The following is an 18,861-nucleotide window of genomic DNA, read 5'->3' on the forward strand; positions in this document are numbered from 1 at the left end:
AAAACTTTTCCTGGGGAGATGCAACACATGTGCCTACCGAACCTACTCACCACAGTTAAGGAACCTAGGACAGAGCGAAGGAGGGATACCACCAAAGTCCAGCTTGGTGAACTGAGGAGTTTTATTGGGGTCACTTACAAGAATATAAGTGAAGGGTCACCTACAGGAGAAGAAATGACTCACAGATGCTGCACCACCAAAGCCCACTGGAGCATGGATGACAGCTCCCAAAGCTGGGAACCTGGAAAACATGGCGCACACTGCAGACAGCTCAATAAGGTTGCATGGACAGTGTCCTTCCCAGGCACCTCAGTCGGTCTAACCTCTTCCCGGGCACCTCAGTCGGTGTAACCTCTTCCCGGGCACCTCAGTCGGTCTAACCTCTTCCCGGGCACCTCAGTCGGTCTAACCTCTTCCCGGGCACCTCAGTCGGTCTAACCTCTTCAGGCAGCTCTTCTTGTTTGAGAGTCTTCTTTGCAGCCCTGCTCTGCTTACTCTGGCAGGGAGGGGCCTAGTGAGTCTGGTCAGTTTCGGGGAGTTCGTGAAGCTTTTGCTTTTGGTTGTTTACCTCCTAGGTTTAGGGGCTCCCCTGCAGGATGGAGCATTTTAACCTAAGAGGAGACTTGTTACACAACAGCTGTTCCCGGTTGTTGCATGGGATAGGGCAGGGGCCACCCCAAGTTCTCCTCGGCTGACTGCCTTGTTAGCCAGATGTTCAGCGGCTGCTGCATTCCACTCAGTCATAAGCAGCCCCACCTCTGAGCCTTCCTGTGGTTCTGCATACACCAGGCATGACCACACTGCACGAGTCACATGTCAGGCCTGAGACTTGTCGCCCAGGAATGGAGAGGAAGCCTGGTCTCCGCCCACTGGGGATGTTGGGACTGAGTTTTGCTGAGCATCATGGCTCAAACGGGTAGGGGTTGAATGTTTATCAGTGGACAAACTGGGTTAAGGCCAGAGGAATGTCAGATCCTGTCCCAAAGTTTGTTTTAGAACCCTATTTCCTTGGCATCACATACACCAGAGCCTATTCACCCAATTGCCTATCTTCAGCCTTTCTACCCCAACCCTGGCAACTCACCAAGTCAGTCTTACCCAGTTTGAAAGACCCACCACATCAACCTTACTGTCACCCTGACGTTAAGATTCTCTCTGGAGGAATGCGCCTCTCCTCTGAACACTGACCCTACCGCACCCCCCATCACTCCAGGAGGGAGGTGTAGGGCATGTCTCATCACAAAGCCTTGGACCAGGAGTCCCTGTTATTTTGACCATGCTGGGGACCTGACCACTCAAACATTTGACCTGGGTCTGGAGTGATGGCTCAGCAGTTAAAAGAACTGTCTATTTGTCCACTGGGTTTGGTTTAAAGCAACCATAACTGTCTACAACTTCAATTCCAGAGGATCTGAAGCATTCATATGGTTCCCAGACATGCACGCAGGCAAAACACACATACATATAAAATAAAAATGAATAAATTATCAAAATCAAAATCAAGATCTGATGATATGCAAGTCCAGGGCTTTGGGGAGGGGGAAGCTGTACAGTATCATCATCCACCAAGTTCAAGAAAGACAGTGGTGCTCACCATGCAGTAGTGGTGCCCACTTTTAGTCCCAGCACTCGGGAGGCAGAAGCAGGCAGATCTCTGAGTTTGAGGCCAGAGTGGTCTATAGAGAGAGTTCCAGGACAGCCAGGACTACACGGAGAAACCTCGTCTCGAAAAACAAAAGAAAAAGAAAAAGAAAGAAAGGAAGACAAGAAAAGCTAATTTGCAGAGGCAAGACCTAAGCAAACAGAGGAAACAGAGGCAGGACCAAAGAAGGAGGCAGAAGAAAGAAGCTGGCCACCACAGCAGCCCCAGGGCCAGTCTCCAGACGTACCTGTACCCTGGCAGCCTTTCCTAGCCCTCGATTCCAAATCACCCTTCCGATGACCTCTGCTTTTCTGTTGAAGCTAATCTGGGAATCGTTTTGGCTTTGTGGTCAAAAGCCTTGGTAGACTAGAGTGTGCTTTACAACCTGCCCTAACCTAGGTTTGCAATGGCCTATTCTGGCCAGGTCCCTACCCTGTAACCCTGGCTGCTACCCACCCTCTTATCTGGAACATTCTCTCCTCAGTCTCTCCACCCTTCTAGGCCCAAACCCAAGCCCTCCTCCCGCTTAATGGTGTCCTTTCTTGCTCCTTGCAGTGCTACTGGACGGTTTTAAGTTCAGTTTCCTGCCTCAGTGTCTCCTTCCACCCTGAAGCAGGAATCAGTTGAAGACCTCTTTGCAGGCCACCTCTCTCCTGGCCCCGAGCCTTTGTCTGAAAGCCCCCTGCATCGAGAAGAAAGGAGATGGTCACATGGCCCTGCAAAGCCTGCCATGACAGAGCCTGGCATGGCATGAGCCCAGTTCTGCCAACTTCCTTCCCACATGTTGGGATCACAAACGTAGGCTCTACCTACGTGCAGGCCAGCCACAAGAGGTGCTCTGTTCATATCCACAGCAGGCCCTGGCTGCCCACCAGCACTGGCAGATCAAAGACACAACCCCGGCTCAGAAAACGGCCCTTTATTTCTTCATAATCAGAATCGGTTCACATCACCATCAGCTCCTCTGGGACCTGGGGAAGGGACAGGACTTGCAAAGGTGGCTGTTATCCTAGTGCCCAGACCCTGCCGTGCACTAAAAGAGGGCCCAGAAAAAGAGGGGACCAGCAGGAAGAAATGCCAGGGATTCCTGGGCAGAGGCAGTCATGGGCAGCAGACCTTGAACGACAGCCAGGCTTCCACACCCCTGTGGCATCCTTCGTGACAGGTGGGGCCACGGCACAGGTTTGAGATGTGTCAACCAAAGGCTAACCAGGTCAGCAGGGCACAAAGGGCCGTTCCCAGTGCCTGCTTGAGGCCTCATGCCCCAGACCCTGGTTCTTCAGGTAGATCAGGGGACTGATGGGAGATGGGTCCAGGTAGGCACTTCCTTCAGTGAGTCTGCTGCAGATCCAGATCCCAGAAGGGAAGAGTCCACAAAAGACAATGACATCTGTGCCTTGCCCTGTGGGCCTCCCAAACCACACCATGGCCTTGGATGCCACTTCTGAGAATCCTGTTAGAATCGTGGCATTTCTTGATCTGTCTGGCACCTCAGTTCTTAGAGCTGCTGGGTGACCAGTGGGCAACGTGGGGGCATAGTAGGCCCAGGGCCAGTTCTGTAACCATGAGTGTGGGACTTGCCTTCTCAAGATCTCTCAGCCTTGGAGGAGCCACCCCTGTTTAAGCTCTGCTCTCTGGAGGGAGGGTTGTAGATACGTCAGGGAATTTCTCATAACGGGACTCACCCAGGATGCAAAGTGTGTCCAAACTCATGACTACCTCTTGACAGCTCTGGACTGTCATGTGTGTGCATGCATAGTTGGTCCTGAATACACAAGTGCATCACACACACACACACACACACACACACACACACACACACACACGTATGTCCATACATGAACGAATGCAGATATGCCTCTTACTGATGCTGGGATGCCGCTTGCTGATGTGTGTGCAGGGGACACACACTGAGGGCTGCACACAGCGCTACCTGTGGAGTTGTGAACATGTACTCACACCAGCAAGTGAGTGTGGTCATTCACATGAGCACACAGCAGGGAGACCTGGGACATCTATGGGGAGTGGGCAGGAAACAGCAAGGTGGGGAGGGTGTGCCAGGGTCTAGCTGGCACAATGCTCTGGTAGGCTGCTCAGAATGGTCTCCAAGTTGTGCTTGTCAGCGCGGATCTCAGCAAGGTCGCTCTCAAAGCTCTGGATCTGTAGCTCCTGCCTGGCAGACTCTTGCTCCAACCTCCTCAGCTTGCGATGCAGGGCTCCACGTGAACCCAGTTGCAACCTCAAGTCTTCTAGGGCCCTCTGGGTCTCATTCAGGGTCTGAGCAGGAGCTTGGTGGGTATCCAGGGACCCTGGAGAGGAGCACAGGCAGCTTCAGCAGAGGCTAGCTGCCTGCCGGCCTTGGGAGCCAGAGACCCAGGTCAGACACCCAGAACCTGGTCTGTCCACTTCCTACTGGAAAAAATGGACTGAGAGGGAATACAGGAGGAGGTGAAGGCCTGGGTGTCCATCCCATGCAGCTCACATGCAGAGGTAGTATCTGGGGCTGGAGAGGGGCTCATCAGTTAAGAGCAGGTGTTACTCTTACAGAGGACCCAGGTTCAGTTCCCAGCACCCATGTGGTAGCTGACAACCATCCGTAATTCCAGTTCCAGGGGGTCTCACACCCTCTTGGGCCTCTGTGGGCACTGCATGTACATGGTGCACTCACATGCAGGCAAAACACTCATTTGTAAAATAAAAATAAAAATCTTTAAACAAGGTCTCAAGGATTTATTTTTTATTCTTTTGTAATCATGGAACTTGTGCTATGTAGACCAGGCTGACTTTGACCTCACAGAGGCCTTCCTGCCTCTACCTCCTGAGTGCTGGGTTTAAAGGTGTTCACCACCACACCTGGTTGGGTTTTTATTTATTTATTTATTTATTTATTTATTTATTTATTTATTTATTTATTTTTGGTTTTTCGAGACAGGGTTTCTCTGTGTAGTCTTGGCTGTCCTGGAACTCACTCTGTAGACCAGGCTAGCCTCCAACTCATAGAGATTCACCTGTCTCTGCCTCCGAGTGCTGGGATTAAAGCCATGCACCACCACAGCTGTTGGGGTTTTTATTCTTTTTTGTTTGTTTGTTTGTTTTTGTTTTTTTGAGACAGGGTTTCTCTGTGTAGTTTTGGTGCCTGTCCTGGAACTCGCTCTGTAGACCAGGCTGGCCTCGAACTCACAGAGATCTGCCTGCCTCTGCCTCCCGAGTGCTGGGATTAAAGGCGTGTGCCACCACCGCCCGGCTTGGGACTTTTATTCTTAATAACTTACTTATATTTACTTATTTGTTGTTGAGGGCATGACTAGAAGTCCATTCTCTCCATCTATAATGGGACCAGGGCTGGAACTCAGGTCGTCAGCTAGGCAGCAGGTGTCTTCACCCACTGAGCCATTTCCTGGCCCAGTAAAAAAAAAAAAATTTTTAAAAGCCTCAGTGATTCCCCTCCAAAACCAGTTTCCTCATTTACAAAACTGTGGGAGAGAGGTCCCAGGATCTGTGCTGGCTCAAACGTCAGCACACATTTGCAGATACCACTGTGAGCTGGTCAAGTGGGCTCACAGGGGAGACCGCGGGTGTCCAAATTTAGACAGGCCCAGGGTGACATGGGGTGGGAAGGGCTGCGGGCCTGGGGGGCAGGCAATGGGGTTCTCACACTGGTCCCTCGTGAATTCCTCCCACTTAGTAGGAATGAGCCTCTCCAAGAGACAAAGAGTGGGGCCGGTGCTCACACAGGAATGCAGGGTGGGGTCCAAGGTGCTCTTGTCACTTTGTCATGAAGTGTGGTGACATTCAACAAAAAAAACGGAGCTCAACTGGGTGGGAGGTGACCAGGTAAAGTCAGCCCCAAGTGGTTTCTTTTTGTTGTTGTTGTTGTCTTTGGTGGGTTGGTTTTTTGAGACAGGGTTGCTCTGTGTGGCTCTGGCTGTTCTGGAACTTACTCTGTAGACCAGGCTGGCCTTGAACTTATAGAGATCCACCTGAAGGCATGCACCACCAACACCCAGCCTCAAGTAGTTTCTAATGCTTCCAGGTCCCTCTGAACTTCCCAAGCGAAGAAAGCTGGGTCTGAGGGCAAGAAGGGGGCAGAGGAGGGCTGTTGTACAGATCCAAAGCACCTCCTAAAATGCTCATGGGTTGAAAGCTTGCTCCCCAGCTGATGGATCCCACCATCAAGAGGAGACTGGATCATGGAACCCAGATGTCATCGATGGGTTTTTCACTGATGGAATCCTAACTTTCTGAGGTGTCATCCCTTAGGGACTGCATCCTTTAAATTTTTATTATGTTTCTTCCTTTAGTGTGTAGACACCATGGTGCTTGCGTATGGGAGAGACAAGAGATCTCTGGAACTTCAGGCCAGCCTTGCCAAATCAATGAGCTCCAGGCTCAGACCCTGTTTCAAAATATGAGGTAGAGGGTCATTCAGAGAGAAAGGGTACTTGCTGCCAAGACTGATGACCTGGGTTCCCACACGGTGGAAGGGAGGGACTGACTTATAAACTGTTTCCTAACCTCCATCTGCCTGCCATGGCAAGCACACATACAAATACACAAAATAAATGAGTAAAGTAAAATAAATATAAGCTAGGCACAGTGGAACATGCTTTTAATCCAGTCCTGGAGAATCAGAGACAGGCTGATCTCTGTGAGCTGGAGGCCAGCCTGACCCACATAGTGAGTTTCGTTGAGACCTTGTCTCGAAATAAAATAAAAACTTTAAAAATAAATAAATAGCCTAACATAGTGACATACGCCTTTAATGCCAGCACTGGGGAGCAGAGGCAGGTGGATCTCTGTGGATTCCAGGACAGCCTGGTCTACATAATGGGTTCCAGAACAGCCAGAGGTACATAACGAAACCCTGTCTCAAAAATAAAAATACTCCCGCTGCCTGCTGATCTGGATATAGAAAAAATAAATAAATAAAAATACATAATGTGCCGGGCAGTGGTGGCGCACGCCTTTAATCCCAGCACTCGGGAGGCAGAGCCAGGCGGATCTCTGTGAGTTCGAGGCCAGCCTGGGCTACCAAGTGAGTCCCAGGAAAGGCACAAAGCTACACAGAGAAACCCTGTCTCGAAAAACAAAAAACAAAACAACAACAACAAAAAATACATAATGTGGAGAGTGATAGAGAGGATACCCAAAGTCAACCTCTAGCCTCCACACACAAGCCCACTGCCCCCCTCAAACCCCACACACAAATAAAGAAATAATTCCTAAAACTTCTCAAGGGAAAGCATCGTGTGAGTCCACTAAGGTGAGCTCCCATAGAAGGGAGGCAGGTACAGGGAAGGGTGATGGGAGCCTGTGTTCAATGGGCCATTTCTCTTTGGACAGTCAAGAAAGTTCTGGAGATAGATGGTGGCGATGGGACACAACAGTGTTCAATGACGGAGCCCCAGGCGCTGGGGGCTGGGTCTCCAGCCTGTGGCATGAGGAGGAGGTGGCTGTCCCCTTCTCAGGTGGGGCCTGGTCAACAGGAATGTGCCCTGACGGGGATATTAACATTGCTCTGTCCTGACTGCCATCACGTGACCAGGTCTCCTCCACTGTGTGCTACTGCCAGGAGGCACTGAGCTGCCAAAGTCTCAAAGCAACAGGGTCAGTGGACTCACACCAAGAGCCAAAGTCAACGTTTAACTCCTCCTCTGCCTGCACCCTCTCTTGCAGTGCCAAGGATGGACCCTGGACTTGGTGCCTGCGAGACGGAGGCTCTACCGCTGAGCCGTATTCCTAACCCAAATTCTTCCTCCTCTGAAGTCGATTGCCTGGGAGGTTTGTCGTAACAACAGAAAGATGGCTAACACAGTCATCAAAACGTGTACTTAACGGGGCGGTGGTGGCGCATGGCTTTGATCCCAGCACTCAGGAGGCAGGGACAGGCGGATCTCTGTGAGTTCAAGGCCAGCCTGGTCTACAGAGCGAGATCCAGGACAGGCTCCAAAACTACAGAGAGAAACCCTGTCACAGAAAAAAAAAAAAAAAAAAAAAAAGAAAGGAAGGAAGGAAGGAAGGAAGGAAGAGAATACTTAAACATGTTCACAAAGTACATTTTATGTTATGTATATCTTAGCACAGTTTTTAAAAATATATGCTGTTCACTCCAACCCAACCTCTCTGACCATTGTCCCGGACATCCAAGCCAGTGGCTACCAGCTCTTCGTCCATAGGGCCCTGGCCATTCATCTTTCAGCCCTCTTTGCTAAAGCCTGTCCAGAGTTTTCCTTTCCTTTCCTTCTTTCTTTTTCTAAGATTTATTTTATTTTTATGTATTTGTATATGTCTATGTGAACGTGTGAGGGTACCCCCAGAGGCCAGACGAGGGTAGTGGATGCCCTGGAGCTGGAGATAGACTGTTGCCAACGGTTGACATGGAGCTGCCACTGAACTTGGCTCCTCTGGAAGAGCAGGAAGCAGACGGTTTAACAGCTGAGCCTCCTCTTCTCCCCACATTCTTTCTTTTTTGAGGCGTGGTCTCACTATGTCCCCAGGGCTGGCCTAGAACTTGGATCTATCCTTCTGCCTCAGCCTCCCATGGGCTAGGTTTACAACCATGCGCTCCCACCCACCCCCCCAGCTTCATGTGGAATTTTCCTTCCTTCCTGTGAACCAGTGTCCGCTGATTCTCCCTAGTCACCCACTTCCTGAGTCCCCCACTTGCACTCTTGTTTCGTAGGTGGGCAAGCCGGCTCACAGGTCAAGTGGCATGCCCAAAGTCCCACCACCCAGGAAGGGGCAGAGTCGGAATCAAGTCCTATTCACCGATGTGCCCTTGCTTTTCCGTCATTCTGTCTACTCTCTAATGGCTAAGTGACTCATTGGGAACCCAAGGGTGTCCTTGAACATAGTGAGTTTTCTGTTTTCCCAACCCACACCATACTCACCGGAGGACTAGAGGAAGCGGACGTTGCTCCTCGTGCCCCTGCAGACACAGTGAATTCAATTCCAGACTCCCACCCTTCCCTACACAGGCTACAAAGCCTGTAACAGGTGACAGGACAGAAGTGGAAGCCATGGATTTTAGGACGAGGAGAAACGTATCCTACAACAGACCCCCAGCCTTACCAAGCTTGGCAAGCAGCTCTGACAGGACCTTGATGTCCTTCACCAAAGACCCTCGAGATTCTTGGATCTGGTGCTCCACGGTGCTCAGCCCAGAGGCCACCTGGGCCAGAAAGAACATCTTAGTGGCTCCCTAGGGTGACAGGGAGTGCTGGCTGGTTTTATGTCAACTTGAAACAAGCTAAAATCATCTGAGAAGAGGGGACCTTAACTGAGAAGATGCCTCCCATAAGACTGGGCTATAGGCAAGACTGTAGGGCATTTTCTTAATTAGTGATTGATGCAGGAGGGCCCAGGCGTGGTGGGTGGTGACACACTTGGGCTGGTGGTTCTGGATGCTCTAAGAAAGCAGGCTGAGGAAACCATGAGGAGAAGGCCAGCAAGCAGCACCCCTCCATGGCCTCTGCATCGGCTCCTATTGCCGGGTTCCTGCCCTGTTTGAGTTCCTACCCTGACTTCTGTCAGTGACGGACTGTTATCTGGAAATATAAGCGGAATAAATCCTTTCCTTCCCAGGCTGCTTTTGGTCCTGATATTTCGTCACAGCAACGGTAACCCTAACCAGGACACTGGGCATTGGTGGATGGTGTGAGGGCTGGGCACACCCACCTGATTAGCCTCCTCCTGCTCCTGTTTGCGCGCTTCCGAGGTGAGTACTAGCCGAGAGGCCTGGCGGAGTGTGGCCTGGGTCTGGCCGGCGAGTCGGCTGGCATGACGGTGCCTCTGTTTCCCCTCCCTCAGCAAAGCTCTGGTGAGCTGCAGACAGCAGCAGGGAGGGGAGAGTAAGTCCCTTGGGAAAGAGGAGCTTCGTTCTTGGGTTTTCTTTCTCAGGACTGAGGTTGGAACCCGGAGTCTCACACATGTTAGGTAAGTACTCTACAACTGAACCACGTGCCATGACCAGTTCTTCTATTTCGAAATAGGGGTTTACTAAGTTACTCACGATAGCCTTGGCTTTGTGATCCTCCTGCCTCAGCCTTCAAAGTAGCTGGGATATAGATTTGTACCACCAGGTCTGGCTTGGACAAGAGTTCTTATGACATGATGCCAAGCAGTCTACGTCATAACCTAGAACATTCGCTTACTCATTCCCACAATCAACAGGCATGCGCTGGGGTCAGGATATGTCTTCACTACAAACTCCTCATTCCTCCTTAGTGGAGAAATTCCACCTGTTTTTTTTTTTTTTTTTTAAATATATACAGCATGTATGACTGCAGGCCAGAAGAGGGCACCAGATCTCATTACAGATGGTTGTGAGCCACCATGTGGTTGCTGGGAATTGAACTCAGGACCTCTGGAAGAGTAATCAGTGCTCTTAACCGCTGAGCCATCTCTCCAGCCCCCACCTGTTTATATATGGGGAAACAGAGGTCGGGGAGGGGGAGGAGGAACCGCCCAAAGTCTAAGCAAGGAGACAAGAAACTGTACCTGGAACCCCTAGTTTCAGACCAGTCCTTCAGTAATGTAGGCACTCATGAAGAGAGTTCACTTGCGTGTGAGCTCTGGATCTGAGGAACATACACACACACACACACACACACACACACACACACACACTCGCATGCATGATAGAGAGAGAAAGAGAGAGAGAGAGAGAGAGAGAGAGAGAGAGAGAGAGAGAGAGAGAGAGAGAGAGAGCGCAGTTAGAATTTGGCCCCAGATAAAGAAAGTCTAGGGGACAGGCAAGGTGACTAGTTAGATGCATGAGGCCCTGAGTTCAGTCTTTAGTACTGGATAAATTGGGGGATGGCAGAGGTGGAGGCAGGAGAATCAGAAGTTCAAGGTTATCCTCAGCTAGTGATTTCAAGGCCAGCCTAGGATTAAAAACAGGAGACTGTCAGAAAATTAAAAAGTGGATGTTGGAGAGATGGCTCAGCAGTTAAGAGCAGTTGTTGCCCTTACAGTGGACCCGGGCTCAGTTCCCAGCACCTACATAGTGGCTCACGGGCAGGGGATCCTTCTGACTTCTGCCCACTCCAGGCATGAACATAGTACACATCCATATATGCAGGCAAAACATTGTACACATAAAATAAAACATCTTAAAATCATATAAAAAGGTAAATAAGAAGAAATAAAAAACAAACAAAAACCTAGAAGTTTAGACAACATCCCAATGGGCCTAGGTGTGGGTCCTAGTGAGTCCTGGTCATATGACTTAAGCCTTGAACTTGGCTCAGCCTAGAGCCTTTCCATTCTCACAGGCCTCCAGTGACTCCTTTTCCTTGAGGAGCCAGTGAGGCCACCCACATGTGCTTCTGAGCTGAGAGCCAGGACCCACAGCAGTCAGCACCGAGGGCAAGACAGCTGCTGCCAATGAGACTGTAGTCCTGAACCTGACCTTGGCGTTGTCCTTGGACAACAGTTCTGCTTCTTTGCTTTTCTTCTTGGCGATGGAGGAGAGAGATGCAGCGTTTCCCAGCATCCTCTCTGCCTGCCTGGTCTTCCTCTTCGTGTCCTCCAGGAGCCTGGCCCCGATGCTACCTGCCCTCCTCTTCAGCGCTGCCTGCTCCTTGGGCAGAGGAAACCTCAGCTTCATTCCTGCAAAATTGACCAAGTCTGAGGCAGGAGAAACAGTCTCATGCCGGAGAGCCTGCCAGGTGGCGACTGGTGGTACTTGACCAGCCTCAGGACTTTTGGACAATGGGAGCAGAGGTTGGAGACACAGGAGATCTGTGTGTCCCCTTCTCAAGGTGACCCTGGAGAGTAGCAAAAGGAGTGAGGCATTGCCCTCAGCAAATGCAAAGACCCATAGGCTATTATGGTGTCTGTCTTGTGGTCTCTATTACAGTCATATCATAGGTGGTCACTGGACTGTGCTTCAAGAGGGCTGAAAGAGCCTGGGATTGAGGTTTGAAGTTAATCTTTTGGGTTATGGAGCAAAGTCAGAGGGACAAATTTCCACCCAGCACATCAAAAGTCTCTCAACAAGGTGAAGGTGACACCTGGGAGGTCATGTGCATCTCAATGTAGGGAGAAGGAAGTTGAGGCCAGCGAGCCATGAGATTATACAGTGGGTGGCTTACAACCTCCGTGGTTCTGATGCCCCCTAAAATAACATAAGACACTCCGTAGTACAGATTTACATTTTCCTAAATGTGACTCCTGTTACATGAGCGTGCACACAGCCATGTCTTTTTCACAGGAGGCCCCAGTGAATGACCAGGACTCCAGGCCCCAAGGAAACCAGAAAACATGGCCGCTCCCGCACCACTGGGCTAAGCCTGCAGCAGGCAGGGCTGGAGGGACAAAGAGCCACCAAGGCTTCTCTCTGGCTTGAAGACGGTATTGAGAATCAATCACACAGTGGACCTTGAGGTAGAGAGAGAGAGTGCTCAGCTCTGACTCAAGGACGGATGAACGACTGATTTTCTCAGTCTACCCACCTGTGAAACAAGCCACGTGGATTCTTTCTCTCTTTCGTCCTTTCTCTCACCCCCCCACCCCCCACCCCCCGCCCCTTTCATGACAGAGTTTCTCTGTGTAGCCTTGGCTGTCCTGGAACTAGCTCTGTAGACCAGGCTGGCCTTGAACTCAGAGATCCGCCTGTCTCTGCCTCCGAAGTGCTGGGATCAAAGGCCTGTGCCACCATGCCCAGCATAACTTCATTTTCAAGTTTCAGAGGTTTGGGCAGTCAGCGAAGCCTAGCCTGCTCTAAACAGAAACTCTGTAACACATAGTTTTGAGTTTTGTTTTGTTTGGGGTATTTTGATACAGGCTTTCATTCAATAGCTCAAGCTGCCTCAGAACTTACTGTGGTAGCCCAGGCTGCCTCATACTTGAGGTTCTCTTCCCACCTCAGCTTATCTAGTGCTAGGAGTACAGGTGTGATCTTGTGATCAACCATCCAGCAGTTTGGGGTTTTTTTGTTTGATTTTTTTTTTTGGGGGGGGACAGGGTCTCATGTATCTCAGAGTAGTCTCAAACTCACTATGTAGCCAAGAATGAACTTGAACTTCTGATCCTCCTGAGTGTGCACCGCCATGCCTGGTTTATTTGGGGGGCTGGGGGGTGTCTAACACAGGGCCTTATGCATGTTCAGCAAGCACTCGACCAACTGAGTCACACCCTCAGCCCCTGGTTTAGCTTTTTTTGTTTGCTTGTTTTGTTTGTTTTTGTTTTTCAAGACAGGATTCCTCTGTGCAACAGCCCTGCCTGTCCTGGAACTCACTCTGTAGACCAGGCTGGTCTCAAACTCACAGAGATATGCCTGCCTCTGCCTCCCAAGTGCTGGGATTACAGGCATGTGCCACTACCGCCCAGCGTAGTTTTGCTTTTTACCTGTGCTGAAGATGGGACTTGGAACCTTGCATACTTTAGACAGCTCGCTCCCCCTGAGCCACACCCCTGCCAGTGAGAACAGGTTCTCTTCCCATATGTCCTGAGGAACTCTGTGCTTGGTCTGATAATGCTGGGAGCTAGTTGGCGTGGTCACAGGGGCCAGTACCCAGTGACTGGCATGTGAGACAGGAAGAGACAAACAGCATGGAAGTCCTGAGAGGCAGAAGGACTGGTCTACCTGGCTTACATCCACATAACTGGATGCTGGTCCCTTTAACCAGGCATCCCTGGCTAAGGCAAGTTGGCTGTCAGGGCCTCGTGCAGAGCCCAGGGCTCAGCAGGACACACGTACCCTCGAGGTCAGCTAGCAACGTCTTGGCTCCTGTGACGGTCATCGTGGCAGCCTGGACAGCTGAGGAAGCCCGTGTCAGGGCAGCTGTGGTCTTGTAGCGTAGCTGCAAGAAGGAGAAGAGAGGCAGGCCTTCCTGGAGACCGGCCGAGGGGCCCCAGACGGGCAGGCTAGGCTCCAAACCTCAGAGTTACTCTGACTGGAGATCATCCTGATCTGATTATATGATGCCAAGCCCCAAATCAGTCCCAAGAAGACCCCATCTTCAGAAGCCTGGAGGACGACCAGAAAACTAGTGCCACAGATAAGCACACACGTCCCTAAGGCGACGTCAGCTGTAGCTATTAAATGGCTTCTCCTCAGAGTAGTCATCACTTCCCCCACGGCCACCAGATGTGACTACACAGTAAAGAACTCAGGTTTGATTGTTCAAGAGAAGACACAAAGAATGCAAAAGTCACAGGAAGCTGACTTCAGGGCATGGCATGAACTTTGAGTTCTTGGACTTATGGCAGCTATGACTACCTGTACAAGATCTACATACAATTAGGGGCCTCAACACCAGCATTCTGTTATGGGGGTGGTGTCACAAGGTCCAGCTCCTCCCTGTGAATTTATACTTAGCTAATGATTAATGGAGGAAGGAGACATTTTCCTCAGTAGCGTAGACACTGCTATGGTACCCACATGTGTGGTGGTTTGAATGAGAATGATCCCCATAGGCTCATATATTTGAATGCCTGGTCCCCAGTTGGTGGAACTGTTTTGGAAGGATTAGGAGGTGTGGCCTTATTGGAAGGGGTGTGTCACTGGGGGTGAGCTTTCAGGTTTCCTTCCTCCATGCCCTGAAGGACTCCCATGGTAGAAGGAGAGAACAGGCTTCCACAGTTGTCCTCTGACCCCCACACTGACGCTGTGGCAAATGTGTGCCCATACCCATGCACAGACGCAAAAGTTAAATAAGTGTAGAATAAAAAATAAAAGGGAACTTAGTTACTACGAGTGTCTGGGTTAAAGAGCACATGACCTGGGCGTGCAAGATGGCTCAGTGGGTAAAGGTGATTGCTGCCAAGGCTGACAAATCAGAGTTTGATCCTCAGGACCCACACGTCAGAAAAAGAGAAAAAACTCTGAAAGTTGTCCTCTGAGCGCCACAAGCACGCCATGGCACGGGTGCCCACATGAAGTTAGACAGAGTGGAGGGGTGCGCAGGGCCTCGGAAGAAGTGGAGGCGCTGCCTCAAGGTGAGTTCCTGGGGTTACTTCAGGAGGAATGAGGTGTTCCAGATCTGGAGAGGAGGGGTCACACTGCACGGTGAATGTGTTACATGCCACTGAAACCCCGTCAGTTGTCCCTTGAGGTGGGAGTATATTTTTATTGCCAGACTCTAAAGTGTGTTTGTGCAGCTCAAATATAAAGCTGTGTCAAGGGGAGGGGACATCAGCCTAGGTGGCGGGACACTGAAAGCAAGCTTTATGTCCCATCGTGTCTTCCCATCTAAATATTTATTTAACTTGCTGCCGTGGGAAGTTCCAAAGTGGATACCCAGCAATAATCAATAAAATATTTGGGGGCTGGAGAGATGGCTCAGCAGTTAAGAGCACTGACTGCTCTTCCAGAGGTCCTGAGTTCAATTCCCCGCAACCACATGGTGGCTCACAACCATCTGTAATGAGATCTGGTGCCCTCTTCTGGCCTGCAGTCATACATGCTGTATACATAATAAATAAATAAATCTTTAAAATAAAATAAAGTAAAATAAAATAAAATGTTTGAGGCTGGAAAAAAAAGGTTTCTTGTGTGATTTGCTACAAATAAACAACATGGGTTTGAAAGAGCCAGGGAAACCTCAGTTTGCTCCTGAGGCTGGGGTGTGGGAGGGGGTGTGACAGAAGGGTGTGGGGTGCTGTGAGGGTTATGGGGAGTGGAGCATCTACATTTGCGGGTGGGGGGAGTCTGTCCCTCACAGGACTCAGCTCCCAAAGGGTCTGCGGAGGCTGCCTCCCTTCCTGGCTTCCTCACCCTAGATGGGAGTGTGGATCAGGTTAGAGGACACTATGTTGGGTCCTCAATGCAGCAGGGCTCGCTTGGGTACCTGCCAGGCCCTGGGTCCAATCCTCGGCTACTTCCTTTCTCCTTAAAGATATTTCTGTCTCCTGGGTTTGTAGGGAAGTTTAGGTGCCTTGCGGGGAGGGAGCCCTGACCACCATTGCGGGGTTCTGAGTCAGGTCAGCAGGGTGGGCTCCTGGGTGGTATCATGTTGCCCTCCTGAGTCTGACACCAGTCCTGTAGCTAGCTAAAACACCAACCTCAAATGGCCCTGTGGGAAGGGGATGAGAGCTTTGGGTGCTGTGCATAGACCATTTCCATGAGTCTGAAATTATCCCCCAAGAAAAATGCTCCAGCACAATTGTTTATAAATGAGTCTTCTATATGTTAGCGGCTGGTCCAAGTTAAACTGCCGATCTAGTGCCATCTCTCTGGGCTGAACACGAGGCTACATGACTTAACACGAGGCTACATGACCTAACACTGAGTCCCATGGACTGCTCAGAATGGGTGTCTCTGGCCATGGGGTATCTAAGGGCAGAAGGGAGAAAGAGACACAAGAGCCATCCAGTGTGACTGACCCTGAGCGAGGGTCCATGGATATGGCTTCTGTCATCCACCTGCCTGCCCGTCTGTCTGTCCATCCTGTCTCCCTCCACCCCTTTACTGTCTTCTCAGCAAGCAGACTTCCCTCCCTTTGGCTTGGCCGCCTTTAAAACTCTCAGGCGTTTTGAGGGAGGCACCAGAGACTTGGGGGTGCTATTTTCCATCTTTGCACCTCACCCTACCCCAGGGCAGTCCCTCCCTCTTCCAGGACCCAGACTCAAAGTTGACCTGCGTGAAGGGCTCCATCTTCTTCAGGGCTGCCCCAGCCTCCGCCTGCAGGGCTCCTACAGCCTGGACTGCCTGGCGCTCCCTCTGAGCCAGCTCCTGCTCCAGGGCCTTCACTTTCCAGTCCAGATGCCTGGCTTGGGAGTTCTGAGGCTGCAGGGAGATGGTGGGTTCAGGAAGGGCTGAGGACTGGATCCTCTGTCCAGGGAAAAGTGCTCTGTTGTGCTGGGGGGCCAGCCTGTGCCCTGCTGTGCTGGGGGGGCAGCCTGTGGCTACTAGCCTAGAGCTGACACTCTAACCTTGGTCCCAGAGTGCTTGCTGTCCCAGGCACCTCAGGTACCCCAGGGGCAGTGCAGAGCAGAAGAAGGAGGAGTTGCAGAGAAGCTGGACTTGGGGAACCTGTCCCGGGGGCTCAGACCCCAGCCCCACCAATTTCGAGCTGTGCAGCTCCGGGCAATTCTAGCTAACTGTTAAGACCCACGTGTATGACTGCCTTTCTTCCTCACAAGGTGAGATTCCCTCCTCAGGCCCACAGTTCATCCTCCACCTGAACCTTGACCAGTGTGGTTCAGAATGCAGTGTTCCAGATGTTAGAAAGGCAGAACTGTGTATGATCCCAAGCCCTCGGCGGTATCCATCTGGGTCATCCAGGTTGTTGCATGTGAGGAGAGCAGGGGAAGCCATGAGGCAGTAGCCGCAGGCAGCCTGTGTCCCAGACGCATTTGGATGACTTTCTGGTTTTAATTTCCTTGGTATTGGGTGTGGAACCCAGAACCTTGAGCATGCTGGGCACACACTCGCCCCGTGAGGTGCATGAAGAGCCGGCTTAGTGCTCTGTTAAAGCCAGGTTTCTGAGGCTGGAGATCTCAGGATTACCCACAGACAAGCTTGGCAGGATGTGGAGACGTGCTGAGTGTTGAATGAAGGACTCACTAGATCCCCTCTAGCTCCCACCTCTAAAATTAAATAGAGGAGGCTGAGTCCACGAGACAGAGGGTCACTGGTGGCTGAAACTCAGGGAAGGAAATCCTTGGCCAAGGTCACTGCTGGCGTGGGAACTGGGACATGTATCATCCCCATCCCTCTGATATCATTGTTCGTGTCACAGTTCCAGCCTTGGTATGGAAGATTGGCTGAGCCCTGCCTGTTTCAATAGGACACTTCTCAGTTAACAAGAAGCCCTGCCCACCTCTGCCTGGCCCTCTGGCTTCTCCATAATCTAGAACCTTCACTGCCACCCCACGAGGAGCTCCAGGGATGCTGAACTGACCATTGCTCCAGGGGTGACCAGCATGACCAGACGTGGGGCAGCATCACCAATGACTTGCTTCACAGTGGCCAGTGACTTCTCAGCTTTGGGCAGCACCTCTGCCACAGCTGTGCCCAGGGCATTCTGGGCTGCCTGAACCTCCTGGTACCTGGGAGGAAAGAGGTCAGGATGAACCACAGCACAGAGTGCAGGACACCCTTCACCATCTCTATTAAAGCTGCTGGCGGGAGCTGTTAACCCGCAAAGCCTCTTCCACCTCCTGGCAGACTCACCCTGTGCAGGTCAGGACCCAGCCAGTGGCCTGGAAAAATGGCTCTGATCTGCAGTTTTCAGGGTGTGTGTGCGCGTGCGTGCGTGCGTGCGTGCGTGCGAGTGTGTGTGTGTGTGTGTGTGTGTGTGTGTGTGTGTGTGTGTGTGTTTGCCTGCCTGTGGGTGCAGATGTCCACGGAGGCAAGAAGTATCAGATCCCCTGGAGCTGTAGTTACAGGCAGTTGTAAGCCACCTGATGTGGGTGCTGGAACTGAACTTGGGCTTTCTAGAGCAGTGAATACTCTGAGCCATCTCTCCAATCTCTGAAGCTTTCAATCCAGCAGACTCATTATCCTCTTATCCAGTTTGGGCATGCCACTCTGTCCAGGCTCCGGGCTACTATGCACCCAAGAACCACTCAAGAATCCAAAGGTTCTGCAGACCCTTGGATCTTCTTGGAAAGCTGCAGAGGAAGCTACCTGGGATGGAAGGACAGCAGCCTAGGCTGTGATCTTGATTGACTATGCTCTTGCTGCTGACCTTTGGCATCTGTTCCTGTTTGGATGCCAAAGGACCCCCATAAGCTCCTGTGTTTGAACACAGTCCCCAATTAGTGGCATTGGGAAATTTGAGGAACCTATATTAGGTGGAACCTTGCTGGAGGAAGTAGGTCACTCCAGGGAGGGTCTTGGAAAGGTTCTATAGCCTGATCCATTTCCTGTTCACTCTCTGCTTCTTGACTGTAGATGCAACGTGACCAGCCCACTTCCTGTCCCTGCCCCCATGCCTTCCCTGAATGAAGCCAAGTTGTAACTGGTCCAACAGAGATGAAGATATTCTGAACCTCTCATGTCCCCCACTTTGTTATCAGATTACTGAAACTGCGCACCCCAGGAATAAGAATTCCCTCAGGAGTCCAGTGCTAGGCGAGGGGAAAGCCTACAGCCCGAACCATCCAGAGGAGAAAGCCTACAGTCTGAACCATCCAGAGGGGAAAGCCTATAGTCTGAACCATCCAGAGGAGAAAGCGTACAGTCTGAACCATCCAGAGGGGAAAGCCTACAGTCTGAACCAGCCAGAGGGTAAAGCCCACAGTGTGAACCATATAGAGGGGAAAGC

The 18,861-nt window shown here is 51.2% G+C and overlaps 1 protein-coding gene across 4 annotated transcripts in view; it reads right to left on the reverse strand.

The window, feature by feature from the left end:
* Positions 1-2,546: 2,546 nt before the first annotated feature.
* Lamc3 (laminin subunit gamma 3) overlaps positions 2,547-18,861 on the reverse strand; it is a 59,299-nt gene continuing 42,984 nt past the window's right edge. For 2 of the 4 annotated variants that reach the window (XM_052724685.1, XM_052724681.1), the window contains 7 exons: positions 17,494-17,641; positions 16,227-16,376; positions 13,347-13,449; positions 11,055-11,254; positions 9,320-9,466; positions 8,714-8,813; positions 2,547-3,951 (listed from right to left, as the gene is read on the reverse strand). In XM_052724685.1, coding sequence (XP_052580645.1) covers positions 3,707-3,951; positions 8,714-8,813; positions 9,320-9,466; positions 11,055-11,254; positions 13,347-13,449; positions 16,227-16,376; positions 17,494-17,641 — 1,093 coding nt within the window. In that variant the 3' untranslated portion in view covers positions 2,547-3,706. Of the gene's footprint in view, positions 3,952-3,999; positions 6,039-7,644; positions 8,047-8,532; positions 8,571-8,713; positions 8,814-9,319; positions 9,467-11,054; positions 11,255-13,346; positions 13,450-16,226; positions 16,377-17,493; positions 17,642-18,861 lie in introns of those variants that run through there. The other 2 variants (XM_052724682.1, XM_052724684.1) reach the window with 2 other exon arrangements.

The sequence above is a fragment of the Peromyscus californicus genome, unplaced genomic scaffold (assembly GCF_007827085.1).
Source record: "Peromyscus californicus insignis strain IS unplaced genomic scaffold, ASM782708v3 Scaffold_7__1_contigs__length_154581171, whole genome shotgun sequence".
NCBI lineage: Eukaryota > Metazoa > Chordata > Mammalia > Rodentia > Cricetidae > Peromyscus > Peromyscus californicus.